Source organism: Andrena cerasifolii, chromosome 7 (genome assembly GCF_050908995.1).
Source record: "Andrena cerasifolii isolate SP2316 chromosome 7, iyAndCera1_principal, whole genome shotgun sequence".
Taxonomy (NCBI): Eukaryota; Metazoa; Arthropoda; class Insecta; order Hymenoptera; family Andrenidae; genus Andrena; species Andrena cerasifolii.
The window spans coordinates 4,147,944-4,164,373 of NC_135124.1; the positions used below are offsets into that span (position 1 = coordinate 4,147,944).

The 16,430-nt window shown below is 38.8% G+C and overlaps 1 protein-coding gene across 3 annotated transcripts in view; it reads left to right on the forward strand.

Annotated features, from left to right (window-relative positions):
- The window catches only part of Gdap2 (ganglioside induced differentiation associated protein 2), a 127,551-nt gene that overhangs the window by 56,131 nt on the left and 54,990 nt on the right, over positions 1-16,430 (forward strand). The window contains exons 1-4 of one of the 3 annotated variants that reach the window (XM_076817067.1): positions 10,500-10,643; positions 10,745-10,933; positions 11,008-11,150; positions 13,689-13,821. In XM_076817067.1, the coding sequence (XP_076673182.1) occupies positions 10,749-10,933; positions 11,008-11,150; positions 13,689-13,821 (461 nt within the window). In that variant the 5' untranslated portion in view covers positions 10,500-10,643; positions 10,745-10,748. Of the gene's footprint in view, positions 1-10,499; positions 10,644-10,744; positions 10,934-11,007; positions 11,151-13,688; positions 13,822-16,430 lie in introns of those variants that run through there. The other 2 variants (XM_076817068.1, XM_076817066.1) reach the window with 2 other exon arrangements.

Below are 16,430 nucleotides of genomic sequence, written 5' to 3' on the forward strand. Positions count from 1 at the left end.
ATTATATTTTTTTGTGAAAATTCGAAAACCGGTTTAACCGGTTTTTTGGGGAAAAGTGGAATTCGAAAACCGGTTTAACCGGTTTTTGGGGAAAAGTGGAATTGGAAAACCGGTTTAACCGGTTTTTTGGTAATAGTGGAATTCGAAAACCGGTTATTTCAAAAGTCGATTTTTGTACAAACCCTACACGAAACTGATATGTGTGCCCAGACCTTTATGCGCAATTTTGTTCTGCTATTTCATATTAATATACCAAAACCATAAATAGTTTTATATATTCATTTTCTACCATAAGCTTTCGCTCATACCAGTTAAAATAAATACTGTCAGTGTTAAAGGACGAATGTTTGTAACTCCTTAAAAGTTTATCAGTCCTGCAGAAGGTACTAGAGGTTACATCTATCTCGATCCAACCGATTTGGACTAACATCCAATAATGATTCAACCATCAAATTACGAATTAAAATATTTCGCCTACAAGGATTTGCACATAGCGACGATACGACAACTCTACCGAGATTATACAGAGAAGCAACATTACCCAGATTCGAGATTACCCGAAGTTAAACAAAGAGAGCTTAATTACGCTGGCATATACACTTTTGTGCGTCAGGAATCTCATTCACAGCCTGCATCATGTAGAGCACAGTGAACGACGCTCCACGCAAGAGCCCCTTTCGAAACGCGCTTACCATCGTATTCCTATCTGAAAAAGAATGTCAGCGGTGCATACTAATGCACGATGATGACTCTCTTCTCTTTGTCCACGGGACATTCGTTTTCCGCGCATGAAGGAGCATTTACTCCGAAACCCCGCGGGGGCGAGAGGCGGGGCACGAAGTAGCTCGCAAATGTTCACCTTGCTCGAATGTGGAACATCGATTGACCGGCGAGCTCTGTGTAAGGTCGTTTGTTCTTTAATAGGAAGGCGGCTGGGTGCCTGAGTGGGTGGTAAATGAAACAAAGCTCGTCTGAAAGCTCGGTGCTGGCGACGTGGGAAATGAAAGCCAGATTCGGTTAGTAGCTTCTGCAGCTTTGCACTGGGATAGTTTTCGTGGCTGGTCTCTCTTTAGCTCGCTGGAGACGGGGACTATTACAAAATCATAGAATCGGGATTGTTGAGTGGGAAAGTATTTTGACAACGCTGTCGACACTTTGGGTCCAGGTTATCATTTTTATTTAGCATTTGGCAGAAGAGCCATTTGAATACGTACACACATTTTATGCTGCCATGTTCGTCGAACCCACAAGCAAGATTCAGGCGCGATTGCGTTGCGTGTCAGTTCGTTGAAAGGGTCAGTGTCTTGGCCGCTATAAGGGCAGGTCAGCATGGGTTAAAGTTGTCAATGGTTGGACTCTATGTGGCTCGGTGCAAACGTTCCAATTAAATGTGTCTTCAGAGACAAGACATTTTTTCCTGCCAACCCAAACACAGTTGTATCTAGCACTCATCTCAGGCCCTTTTCAGACACTTTTGTGCCTCCCGATTGTCATCTTTTATGTATTCACTCGAGAGGAATAGTACTACACTGCGTTCCACATTAGAGCATACTCGTTTCGCGCAGGGATACACTGTTGGTTGGTAGTGAATCGGCAGGGAAAGTGCTGCGACCAATCGCGTGTGTCAGATCCGTGGGAGCTGCGCAGATCGATCGCGAATCGGTAGGGGGTCGGTACACTCTTATATGGAACGCAGTGTAGTTAAAAACATATATTCAGGGATAGGGAATTTGTGTATTTTTCAAAAATATCAAACGCGTATCACAAAAGTATTTCGCTGCAAGGTGCACCTGTATGCCCACATTAGACCAGTGAAATTGTAGGCAAAGGGCAACTGATCGAAAGTATGTGACTGTTCTCTTTATAGCAGTGGCAAGCCATGTGCCTTGTGTGAAAATACCCTAACATTAGACACGAGGTTGAGGAGAAGCGGTGCCTATCAATAATTACTTAATCTAGGCCATCGAGAAAGACAGCTTTATCTTTCGTCAAGGTTAAATGAAACCGTAGAAATAACTTCCCAATAAAACGAAACAACGGATCCGCAACAGAAAGTTTCTCAAAGAAAGGAGAACTTTTCTCCTATATGAAAGTCGATACGGCATCGATTCATGAAAGAAAAAAGAAGCGTACGAAGTTCGTCGCGAAGTACTTGCGGAAAATGCATTTTCTGCGGTAACTTTTGTTTCAGCGAATGATAGGTTTAAAGTTCGTCGATGGGAAATGTTAAAAGAGGGGTGAGCGCTGTGGAGTTCGAAGTAGAGCTGCCAAATACTTGAAAAATTTAAGTACTTGAAATTCAGTCCGAGTAAAGCTTGTTTTTTTTTTATCCGATCCAACTAATACTTCAAATAGCTTGAATATACGAATAAACATGATAAAATTTTCTTTTTGAATGATTTGAGTGGCTTGAATGTTTGAACGGCTTGCTACATACAACTTGATTTCAAATGAATAACTTTCCAGCCACTCGATCGATTTCGAGCTACTCGGAAATTCTAATACCACTCGAAAATTCGAGCCAGTAATAGCAATTATTACTTAATAAGGATGAATGTTTTATTTAAGGCGTATATTCAATACAAATGTATAGTATTCCGAACTACAGGGTCAGCGGTTTATCCTGCAACCCGCGCTCGCGCGAACAGGTAAAATGGCAACACCGCCTGACGGACGCATTCCACTGCAACCATGCACAGTCCCGGCGTTCGGAGAGCTGCCAGCGACCGCTGGACAGCAGTGATGCCCGAGCTTCGAGAATTTTGGGATGGTCTTTTTCAAATTAACGTCGCAAAGAGCTCTTCAGAATTTCCCGGCCCGGGTTGAAAAATTTGGGGCCTTTTTCGTATAACTTTTGAACTATAAAAGATATTGGAATGCAATTTGCGCCGAGAAATGAGAAAAAATTATTCCCTCTTAATGATGGATAATTTAACATATTTTACAGTTACTTAATTTTTCTCTCTCAATTTTTTAACCATAATTGTTGTAAAAAGCTTTTGCAAACTGTTTATTTGATACTGTATTTAATGCTGCTTTTAAAATTCGTGGTGTTGATAAACAATAGGCTAGTTATTTCTGTATCATTACTTTCAGAAATTGAGAAATTAAATTTTTATTCAATTATGTGTTAGTTCTGCAGACCTCAGAATCTATTGTTCTGGTTTTCTCTTTTATGATTTTATCCTTAATGCATCAAATGGGACGTGTCTTTGATTGTAGCGGTGTTTGAATTTTTTTCTAGAATTTTTGTGTCTGAATGTTTTAGCTACTCAACGCCACACCTATACCAGCTTCCGTTAATGTCATTTTTTGGAGTGATGCGCCATTATTGTGGCTTTTACACGCAGGTGGCGAAAAATCTCTCCGTACAAGGGTATAGCGCCGCTGTCAACCCTGTCGTAGCTAAAATTTTAAATTGAGACGGGTGCGAGATTAGTTGACATTGTTTTCAAATTTCATTACAGTAATGTGGGGTGCGAGTGATAAACCGATCATAAAAGCGGAGCGCGCGGCTCGATTACCTGGGCCGGGAAATTTTGAATAGCTCTTTGCGACGTTAATTTGAAAGAGACCATCTTAAAATTTTCGGAGCTCGGGCACCTCTGCTGTTCAGCGGTCGCTGGGTCGCTCTCCGCTGGGCCGCTCTCCGCTGGGCCGCTCTCCGCTGGGCCGCTCTCCGCTGGGCCGCTCTCCGCTGGGCCGCTCTCCGCTGGGCCGGTGCATGGTTGTAGTGCAGAGGTGTCGAACTAGCGGCTCCCGAGCCGCAGTGGCTCCTTCTCCTCTTCGCCTGCTCCGTAGAGCCGTAGGAGAACGGCCCCCTCCACCGAAGCTAGAGACATTCGTGTGACAACACTAACATTTCATTTTTTTCTCGGTTTTTGTGTTTTTTTTTTATTTTATTGTGTTATTTCAATTTTAATTCATTCTGAACATTTTTTTCAAGTATTTCGTTAATATACGCGTGTTTTAGACATAGTCCTGGCTCTTTTTTAGTCTTTTGTTCGTTAGCAGGATATTTCATAACTGAATATGAATCAATTTATTATGATTTTATTTAAAGTGAAAAACACCATCGAAATTGTAGTACAAGAAAAGATTTATTTTTTAGTTTTTAGTGTATTTTTAATAAAATCGTTTAATATATTTTTTATGTATTTCTGCTTGTAGTTCGTTTTCTATTGTATAGCTTTCATTTTTTTTTTATTTTTCCAAGAGGCGTAAATATGTCTCTGAAGATCCATTTCTTGTATTCTCACTCGAATTTTTTCCCTGAAAAACTTGGTGACGTAAATGACGAACACGGAGAGAGATTCTATTAGGATATGAAGGGTATTGAACCGCGGTATCCTGGATTTTGAGATGAGACAATGATAGGAGATTATTTTTGGTTCCTCATAAGAGAAACGAATCCCAAAACGAACAAAAGGCAAAAAAAACGCTAGAACTATTTCTAAAACGCACCTATAGGTATTAACAAAGTACTTGAAACAATGTTCAGAATGAATTAAAATTGAATGAACAGAATAAAATGGAAAAAAAACACAAAAACTGAGAAAAAATGAAATTTCAGTGTTTTCACACAATTGTCTATAGCTTCGGAGTTTATCCATAGATTTTCTTCAGTAGCACCTTGTTTTCTTCGTAAAAGTGCAGGCTCAACGCAAAAAATAAGAAACTGGGCCAATTTTTGCGATTTCGATTTTTCCCAGATGATTAAATGATTTGTCGATGTCAATTTCGGTCGAAAAAATGACTTTTTTCACATATTTCCATTGATTTCACCCGAACTACTGAACCGATTTGAAAATTTCGTCAAGTGGATTTGTTGGTTATTCAATTGTCTTTAATTTGAGATAATTTTCGACCATATCGGTCATTCGCCACACAAAATATTCGCAATTAAGTGGGACCACCTTTTCGACAGACAGGTAAAAAGTTCACCTGTCGATGTCTCAAAAACGTATCCACAGAATTTTTTTTAGACCTTATATTCGGAATCAGCGGGCCATTTTACATAAGAAAACAAATAGTGACATCTGCTGCGCAAAATGGCTGTAAACTAGTGTAATTAAGCTTCTTATTGTTAGATATTCGAGTACTTGGCTTGGTTCGAATGATTTGACCCGAGTTCAGCTTGGCTTGAATTTTCAAACTATTTGGACATCTCTAGTTCAAAGCGATGGATGGGACCTGATTTCGATTGTAACTTCAAGGATAGAGATGGTAAAAGAGGAGGACCCTTTACAGCCGATTACTTGGGCTGAATCTACCTTTGTGCTTGGAATAGATCAAAACATTAACTCCTTTCACGATGGGCAAAGGTTAAAGTGAATTTGCGAGGGTGCAGCTTTATCAGGTCATTCCAATTACGTTTCATGCTTCTATATTCCTCAATATCATTAAAGGATTATACTGTGCCTGGAGAGTGAAAGAAATGAATATCAGAAATGAACTATTATAATGTGTCCAGTAGATACTGTGGAATTTTAACTGCAGGCTTAGTTTATCTCGTATAAATAATTTCCAGAACGTTTCTCACTAGAACCTAGTAGATAAACCTTTCGTTCTTTAGAATGCTGTATTTTGATTATACTATAAGGAACTCCTTAAATATTAATAATCAAGCGTTACTATTTGCCGAATTCTTTTTACCGGTAACTTATGATGTAATATTGTAATATTTACGGGGGGAGGACTGTAGCAAATTTGGTTAAAATCTTAAACAGCATAGAATAATTATGAAAGGAAAAAAATACACTATTTTTTAAGAAAATAGTTATTTTTAAATTGTTTTCTTCACTTAATAATAATAATAATAATAATAGTAATAGTAATAGTAATAGTAATAGTAATAATAATAATAATAATAATAAAAATTGCTTCTGGAGTTTGTTAATACTGAAATTATAGAGTTTAAACATCTTTTAATTTGTCTTACTGAAAGTGAATAACATGAAATTTTTAGTACTTACATGTAGGTATTGAATGTATTAAGGGAGACCCCACCCTGAAGCCACTAACAAAAGACAAAGTTAGGGATTTTCTTGTTCGTATAAATAAAAATATAGGGCTTGGATTTTTTATATAGTTTTAAAGCAATCTTTACTTTGCTAGAAAATTATTTTTTTTTATGAAAAATTCTACAAAATGGCGGTGAACAAAATGGCTTCCCGAAAGCACTGCAACAAAACTGGCCCACACTCCCGGGAATGACTGGATCATCTGAGATGGAAATATAAAAAACATATATAAACAGGAATATATTATCTTTGACCTAGCGTAGGATTTTCGCAAAATTCTCAAACATGTTTCCGCCGTACCTTAAATGTCCAGGTATTGGGACATTTACCTTATGTAATTATAGTCTGATTTTCGAGAGTTGAGACCTGAGGCGGGTCCCTCGGGCGGAGCGTGGTTGAAGAGGAACCAATGGTGCGCTACGCCGCACGCAATCCATAGCGTACCATTGGTTCCTCGTTGACCACGCTCCGCCCGAGGGACCCGCCTCAGGTCTCAACTCTCGAAAATCAGACTATAGTATACCTATTGTGTAGTCGGTCTTATTGAAACTACGAATATATCGTATTCCAAACTATAATAGTCCTGTTGTATCAACCATTTTTCTGGAAAATTAGATTTCTACTTCTTTTTCCATACGAATCACTCCCAGGCCGGTTGCATAACAATTTACCGACCGCCCGATAATTCAATAACCTTGCAAAATCGTGTTTAATTTGGAAAAATTCACTTACACCGTTATTCGCGTTGGAACGAATAAGACATGTTTTCAGACATTACTTCCGAGACGTTATATAACATTCTCAGATGCGTTGTTACTCTTATGCCAAACTGAAACAGCGATTGACGTAATTCTCCCTAGTATTCGATATTGGCATCTGAAACCCCCAGGTGGTTGCATGAATTTACCGTTCAAATTGATTGCAAGGACCTACTAACACAGGGAGTTCAATGATCCCGTTCTTTATGGGGTTGCCAGGATATAAGTTCCGCGAGAAGACAGACGGCGCCAAGCTCTGTCTCCTTGCCATTAGGGAAGCCTGCATTCTACCCAACACGGGTCACGGGTTCTTTGTACGTGGCTCGCACACAGGCTAGCTGGAGCGCGCGGTAACGCGAGTGTTTGCGCGTGGGGCGGCGCGATCGCCACGAATTAAGTTGTTTTTCGTAACTTCCGATCGGGGTTACGTCCTTGGAAGCCCGCTGTTCCCGTTAGCCTGGGGTGCGCCCTAGATTTCTATCGATGGAATTGTTTATTTTTAGGTTTCCACGATATTGAAGACAGTTCGTGTCAGCAAGTATATATTTCGTCAGCTCCGGTTGTCCTTGATGTCTCTCGGCGTTTTACGATCCCAATAAATTGGCCCAAGTTCCAGCACATTGTCTTCTCACGTACATATATGATTTACGATATCCGCACGCTCTGCAATCCCATCTCACGTTCGAATATAGGAAGAGTGGGGACAGTTGAGCCATGGGGATACTAGAACCACTAGGGATATTTCGGTTTATTCTAGTAATTTTCGGCTGCCATGTTAAATATAGTTAGGTCTATGCATAACCTAACTTCACATGCGTTTGTAGAGGCGCTGCGTGTCTGTAACTTTTTATACTTGCGCTAAATACTTTTGCGTTACCTAAACCGCTGTATTTCTCACCTTTTCATTTGTCGAAAAAAGTTTGTTGTCATTGGTAAGTGGTTCCAAATTACATCGAAATTATTTTTGCCGCAAGTACATTCATATTGTGGTATTTGCATACTATCGTTTTCGATTCAAAATATGTTTTATTATTTTAAGAACATTCGTAATTTGTTTATGATCTGTGGGGCTGAATGAACCACTGTTGCGGGGGATACTTGAGCCACTCTTTGATTTAGATTTTCCCCATTCTTTACAGGCTGTCTATTTGGACATGGTGCGAACTTATATAAGAAAAACAAATCGCGGTTTAACGACGGCTGAAAGCAGCGTTGCGTTTACACCTCGAAGAGGGAAACAGCATCCGTCAAGCAGCTATAGCTCACAGCGTACCTAACCCCACTTTTCGCCGATACGTCGAGAAAGTAAAAAATGCACGGGATAAAAAGTTGATGGCAGATTTCAAACAACGTCATATCTTTTCTGAAGAGAAACAATTATGTGTCTACTTCGTTCGGTGCTCACAAATGGGGTTTGGAGCAAGCAGCTTGGAATGCCGGAAATTTGCTTTTGAGCTTGGTTCAAAAAACAATTTGAATATGCCGCGCTCTTGGGAGGCGAATCAAATGGCTGGGAATGACTGGGTTCTTGCATTTCTGAAAAGGAACCCACAAGTTAGTCTCCGCAAACCAGAAAACTGCAGGTTGTCCCGAGCAACTTCATTCAATCCCCACAACGTCAAGGTTTTTTTTTTTGACAATTTGCAGCGTACTTACGATCGAGAGCCAAAGTTTTCTGATCCATCAAATATATTTAATCTGGATGAAACTGCAAGAACAACTGTTCCCACTAGAGCTCCAAATGCTAACGCTGCCGAAAATACAAAACAAGTATCTCAAGCCACAAGCGGGGAAAGAGGCACACCTGTCACAACATGCTGTTTTATAAACGCTACTGGGTGTTTTTTACCGCCTGCGATGGTGTTTCCACGTGTAAGGTTTATTCCTGAAATGCTCAAAAACTGCGTTCCTAATACGCTGGGCCTTGCTCAAAAGACTGGATGGCGACGGATCTATTTTTGGATGTCATGAAGCATTTTATAAAACATTCGAACTCGTCAATTACCAATTCAAAACTGTTGATATATGATAATCACGAAACCCATTTGTCGATCGGAGTTTTGGCTTTGTCGGAAGCAAATGACTATGTAGACTTTGCCACCTCACACTTCTCACATGTTGCAGCCATTAGACAAAAATTGTTTTTCATTCAGCTCACGATGTTGCGATGACTCCAACCAACATCAAATCTGGATTTGCTCGCACTGGAATTTCCCCATTTGCTCCACAAAAATTCTCTGCAAATGACTCTCTTGGCAGTGAATTTACAAATAGAGCCATAAACGCGAGGGACAACGTCAACGGAAATGACTCAATCTGCTTGAAATCTGGACTGATACAGTTGCAAATGACCGTGATTCTACTCCACTGGCAAACCGAATTTGTGGGTTTCTTCCCGGAAAGTCGCCGGAAGAAATACGGGGATTCCCAAAAGTAAATCAACGAAAGACTGGAAAACAGACAAGAAAACGAGGGAGAAGCATCAGCGCCACGGATAGCCCAGGAAAAAATTGCTCGAAGAAAAACAGACGAAGAAAAAGTGTTTGAAAAAACCTGCAAAAAAATTGTTTGGAATGAAAAATGAAACAAAAACAAAGAAAAAGTAAAAAAATTGTCGTGTTGGTTTTCATTGCGATTACACGGCACGATTTGTTCGGGGTAATAAAGTTATATTTTTGAAGTCGAAAATGGTTATTTATTACATATATTATTGTAGACTTTTTAGCCGCCAAATATGTATAAAAATGTATTGTTTTAGTTAAGTAGTAATCACAATCTAAAATAAACCGCATTACATTTCAAAGCGATTTTGCAAATGATAAAGGAATGATTAATTTTTCATTTTATTAAAAAAAAAAACATAACTAATAAAAAAATTTCATAGAGAAATAACGATAAACCAAAAAAGTGGTTCAATTATCCCCACTCTTCCCTACCACACGCGTATTTTCCTTAACCCGGCGGGAGGCGCACCCCATATTGTAACACAGGTTGTCGCTACCGGGTCAAAAATACCCAAAATTGAAACGTAAAAAACCATGGTTTCAGAATATTTTTTTTAACTTTGCAATTTTTATGTTAAAGTACAGTGTTTTAAGAACCAAACAAAATTTATGAAGTATCTTAAAATCTTTATTAAAGTTCTTTAAAAAATTGTAACAAAAACTCATCAGTCTTCATATTTCCGCAACTAGGGTAAAGGACCCAATTACTGACACCTAACCAATTACTGTCACCTTAAGCTATTTTACTTAAAATAACGAATAAATAAACTATAGTGTATAATCTACAGTATAGATTATAGGTTGAATTACATAATTCTTTTTGTGTATGACTTCACAACGTTTATTTATTCGTTATTTTAAGTAAAATAGCTTAAGGTGACAGTAATTGGTTAGGTGTCAGTAATTGAGTCCTTTACCCTAGCGCCACTGTGGTGGTAAATTTTACCCAGTAGCGCCTCCCGCCGAGTTAAGGTGAGTCCTCACCAGCGAACAGTTCGCGAAAAGGAAATTCAATTCCCATGTTGTTCGTGAACAGTTCGCGAACGCCGGTGGAGACGCACCTTTACATATCGTTTGATCGGAATTCGGTTCAAATCTCGCGGCACTTTGACGACGCTCTGCGCCTGCGCGCTGAATGTCAGCGTGACATTTCGCGTGGGGGAATGGCAAAATTGAATTCGACTTTCGTAAACAAACGATGCGTAGTAGTGGTAGTGGAAACGGGAAGGGAAGGTTTCTTAAAAGTTTCGAGGGACTGATGGAAAATTTGTTTAAGTTCGTTTTGACCGTTAGTTGACGGAAGAAATGAGGTTGGGATTTTTTTTCAGATTGGTGGAGATAGTAACTTTGTAAATAAGGTATATTAAATATTTGAGAAACACGTGTGTTAGAGAATGATGTGTAATTTTTATTACAGAAGGTTGAGGTAATTTTGAGTAACAGGAAATTTTCGTTTCAGCTGAATGAGGCTCATGGAACCTTTAGGCGTTGCCCTGGACGTGGTGGAGACGGGCTCATTGAAACGATGGTCCGACTTCCCAGTCCAACATCGGTTCACAGACTACTCCAATTCCATTGGAGAACCATCGCATCATACCATAAGCCCCTTCCCTTGCCAACCAGCACTTAACAACAAACTTGCGCTATGGTAAGAACAACATAACTTCCAAAGCAATATATTCAATTTGCTTTGTGAGATGCTACAGCCGCATTTTGTTTCAGGACTGGGGATATTTCTGTTCTACAAGTGGATGCAGTGGTAAATTCCACTAACGAAACATTAGATGATAACAGTCCTATGTGCCAAAGAATATTTGCTCGAGCTGGGTCAGCGCTTAAGATGGAAATTTTTAACGAAGTTAAAGGTGTGGGTTGGATATGAGTCAGCAGTTATATATAACAGATTTTGCAAAAAATTTATATTATGGAGATGTTTTTCTTTTCATCCTTGTATTATGTTTAACCTTTAGAGGGCCGGGATTTTTTCATTGAAATTGTAAATTTTATATACTCAAGGGGACATTCTACTCTCTCCGCCGAAAAATCGGCCACTTTTCGGCGATGGTTTTCGTAATGAAATAAACACTTAACGTTTTCGAATTTCGGGGGGTATATTGTACCACTCTTGAAATACAACAAAAAAGTTTTGTTTGTTTATTTCATTAGTTTACATAAATATTTCGCAGTGAAGTTGGCGGCTTCGGAATTGCTGGCGGTTGAAATTTCGGACGACTGGATCCTCGGGAATTAAAGAACCAAACATATTTCTAATTCGCAGGAGTATGGTTATCTCGCTTTCCACGAAAGAACAATTTTGGAGCAAAATTATTAAAATGGGAGTCGATCAAAGTTGAAAGTACCGAAAAGGGCATTTCTTTTCTGTTTAATAGATATAAAACGTGGGAAAGTATTAAAAAATTTCAAGATATTTGTGGTTAACGAGATAGCCATACTCCTGCGAATTAGAAATATGCTTGGTTTTCTAATTTCCGATGATCCAATCGTCCAAAATTTCAACCGCCAGCAATTCTGAAAACGTCAACTTCACTGCGATATATTCAAGTAAACAAGTAAAATAAACAAACAACAAAGATTTTTTCTTGTATTTTAAGAGTGGTGCAACATACCCCCGAAATTCGAAAACGTTCAGTGTGTATATCATTATAAAAACCATCACTGAAAAGTGGCGGATTTTTCGACCGAGGGAGTAGAATGTCCCCTTAAAATTAATGCATATATACCATAAAAATGGCCGGCAAAGTATCCAAATTCTTAGATGGCCATTATAGTAGCCAGCCCGGCCGCGAACGGTATGGCATATACTAGAATTTTTAAAATTTGAACTTTAATGTTTCTAAGGGATTTTGATATCGCTACTCACGATTCTAAGGTTAGAGAATCGAAATTTTACGCAGAAACAGTGTTGCCAACCTAAACAAGCACGATGCAATTTGTGTTAATTACGGCAAACTAGACGTCGAACTCTTTATATATGCTCTACATGTGACACTGCATTGTGCATAACCCCCTGTGTAAATTCGAATTTCCGACATATAAATTCATTATTTTTTTTTCATTTGGAAGGACAAGAAGTATGAACAAACAGATAAAAAAAAACGCAACATAGAGATACACATTCATTATTCATTTTATATAATGCATGGGCATTGTTGAGTTGCACCATTGCAGCTCGCATAGTAAATAGTAAAATCAGAAAACTAAAAAAACAATTCCAGAAGTAACACAAAACACCCCAAAAATAAAAAAAGTGCTAGAAAACTTTCTACGTCCACGTCGTTAGCTCTGGATAACGCCAAAGGAGAGAATAATATATGAATGTAACTGCTGTTATTCATTTAGGCTTGTTTAGGTTGGCAACACTGTTTCAGGGTAAAATTTCGATACTCTGACCTTAGAATCGTGATTAGCGATATCAAAAACCCTTAGGAACATTAAAGTTCAAATTTTAAAAATTTCAGTATATGCCATACCGTTCGCGGCCGGGCTGGCCACTATAATAGTGGCCACCTAAGAATTTGGATACTTTGCCGGCCATTTTGGTGGTATATATGCATAAATTAAGTAAATAAAATTTACAATTTCAATGGAAAAATCACGGCCCTTTAAAGGTTAAGGGGTAAAAATTCGTGAACATTCAGGCTTTTTTTCTCAGCGAATACAATGAATAACAATGTCAAACTTTTTTTTCATTCATTAAGCTACTTGTAATGTATACGGAACAATTTTTTAAATACACTTTTAATTGTGTTTTTTCTGTTATCTGGAGATCAAAATCGCGCCCTTGAAAAGAAATACCTCCCTGGCGGGAGTGATTTAAGCTCACAGACTCATCTGAAACAAAAAAACCAAGCTGATTCTTAATCATTATGAGCACCGCTATCGGAGGGGCCAGAATTAGCCACGTAAGTCAAAATTTAACAAAATTACGCGCATTCAAACTTCAAGTTTCGAAATTTTCCATTTTTACTTGAAGTTTGAATGCGCGCAATTTTGTTAAATTTTGACTTGTGCGGCTAATTCTGGCACCTGCGATAGCGATACTCATAATGATTAAGACTCAGTTTGGTTTTTCTGTTTCAGATGAGTCTGTGAGCTGAAATCACTCCCGCCGTCTTTTCAAAGGCGCGATTTTGAACTCCAGACAACATTGAAAAAACACAATTAAAAGTGTATTTAAACAATTGTTCCGTATACATTATAAGTAGATTAATAAATGAAAAAAGTTGACATTGTTATTCATTGTATTCACTGAGAAAAAAACCTGAATGTTGCTGAATTTTGCGGCGAGATTACCATAATGACCCCTTAAAGCCACTAATAAACTAATAGAGAAAGAAGTAGGATTTATTGCATCTTTTTTATTTCATGGTAATAATTTACAGAATGCAAAACTGGTGAGATAAGAGTGACGCAAGGGCACGGATTACCTGCACGTTTTATTTTCCACACTGTTGGACCAGTGTATAACGTGAAATATCAAACAGCAGCCCAAAATACATTGCACTGCTGCTACAGGTAAATTTTTATCATTTCGAATTTTCATAAAGTGAACACAGTACTCCCTCCTTGCATGCATGCTCAATTCCCGAGTTCTATACTTGCCGACCAATCCCAGAGTTCTGCGTTATTCGAATAAAATATCGAATAAAATATCGAATAAATTTTTTCGAATAAAATATCGAATATGTTTTTTTCGAATAAATTCTTGTTCGAATAAATCTGGCTAGAATAACGCTGCAGATTTATTCGTTATTCTTTATTCGTTTTTCGAAATAAGACTTGTCCGACTCTGACCACCCCCCACCGTTTGTTTTGCTTACTTCGTACGAGCGATTTTTCGTCTTCAGGCAGCCAAAAGCAACCCAGTCAGCCACGTTTTGCAGATTTTGCTCAACGCCTGAGTACAAATGTTTGTGACAGAAAGACTGCAGATTTGATACAGGATTTGTTATATTCGATGATGAAAGCAGACTGACAGCAGAAAGCCAACAGATTGTGCTGCCTTAACCTGCGAGCAGATTGGCGGCTGGGTCTGCTGGTACAATTTAATGGCAGAAATCGATCAGATTCTGTGCAACGTGATTTGGGGCAGATAGGCAGTGGGATCTGCTCAGTATCTGCCGCCAATCAGGATCTGACCATAGAACCATACTTGAATGCGGACATAGTAGGCCCCAAATCTGACGCAGGATCTACTCGAATCTGTTGCCAATCTGCTGGCATACTGCGGTCAGTTTGTTTACTGGGAATGAAGAGATCGTGTGAGATGAAACATCCACTTCGGAGAATTAAAACGTTTATGTTTTTCATTGATCCTCTTGACGAAAATGTGTCCAAACACGACACAATTCTGTCCATTTTTAATTATATGTAATAGGTTAGGTTAGGTTTATTTTTTCTTTGGTACAGTTTACAACAATAGTTCAAAGTGACCAGACGTTCCGCATTTCAGCCCTTTGTCCCGCATTGAAAAGTGTCCCGCAAAGTTTTTCGGATTGGACATGTAACCTTTTACATGTATTTTTAAATATATTGTAAATGCTTTAAGGGTGGATTGCACCTTGTTGAGCCGAAAAATAGGTAACTGTGAATTTTTTTTGTACAAAAACGGTTTGACAAATTGATTTGAGGTTGGGCAGGCTGTTTTATTGTATCTTCAAATCACACTTGGAAACGGGGCCGCATTTACGACAAGGCGCAAGCAGGGACCTCACTCTCTATGGGGCCACATTTTAAAACCTTACTCCTCACAAACAACAATACAAAAACAGCCTAGTTATACATAGCTGCAAAAGACAAATACTTATTTTTAAATATTAAATTCATAATAAAGAAACTAGAGGCGGCTGGAAAATTAGTGTGGCCATCCGCCTCCATTTGAAATATAGTGGTTCACAACCATAATTGTACACTCTTTAAAATCGCATAACATTTTTAAAATTGGTCCAAATGACTAGGGTTTTTTTGAGAAGCTAGAAGGATTAGTTTGCTAAGTGACGTGATTCGTCGTTTTGAAAAAAATTGCAATTCAATTTTTTTTTAAAGGTCGTTTTTCAACTTTTTTATCTAAGCCTGTAATGAAAATTTAAAAATCCCCTTTGTAGATTTAAGTATGTTGTATACATGCTGAAAATTTCATCAAAATCGGTTAACGTTGCTCTGAGCTACAAACGTTTAAAGATCGCAGAATAAGGTCGAAAATCGCGAAATTCCCGAAATCAGCGAAACGACAAAACACGTCACTTAGCAAACGTATCCTTCTAGCTTCTCAAAAAAAATCAAGTCGTTTAGACCAATTTTAAAAATGTTATGCGATTTTAAAGAGTGTACGATTACGGCTGTGAGCCACTGTATGTACATTGTTCTTTCCTTAGAATATAAAACTAACAGGAACTGCTGTATTGCATACCATTTATATATGCTAGCATACAACTAACGAGGCAAAAAATTATTGGGGTAATAGCTATTTTGTTCCCTACATCTGAGTATGTACACTAGGCGTCAAAACGGCTTCACTTCGTAAATTTGGCAACGTTGCATGTCACTAGCCATAACTCACCGGTTCTAGTGACATGCAACGTTGCCAAATTTCCCATGGGAAGCCGATTGTGGCGCCTAGTGTACATATGCCACACGGTTGTAGAAATAGACTTATTCTTTTGAGGCCTCATAATGATGTGCCTCCCAAAGTATAAATGCGGTCCTGATTGGATAGTAGGAGGACTGGGAAGTCCGAATTACGTCGTGTTTGGACTCATTTTCATTGAGAAAACTCACCAAGCAATCGGTAATGCTGCCATGTAAATCTGTTGAGAAATACGAAAATTTCGATTTTCATTAGTGTATGACTCCTACCGCACACGTAGCTTATCACTCTCAACTGGAAGTAGGTCGTAGGTCCTCGCTGTTGCACCTTTTCGCTCACTGTCGGTACAGTGTTGTCCCATTATGGGGACGGATCCTCCGTTCCGCTAAGAGAACATTTCTATCTCCGCTACTTCTTTTGTAGTCCCCGCGGCGAGTGTGAGAGACTGAGAGTGAGCGAGAGGGCACGCAACAGGGATAAGACAAATTTCGTTCGAGATAACGGCGGTATTGTATTACTACTGTGGCCCGATGGAAAG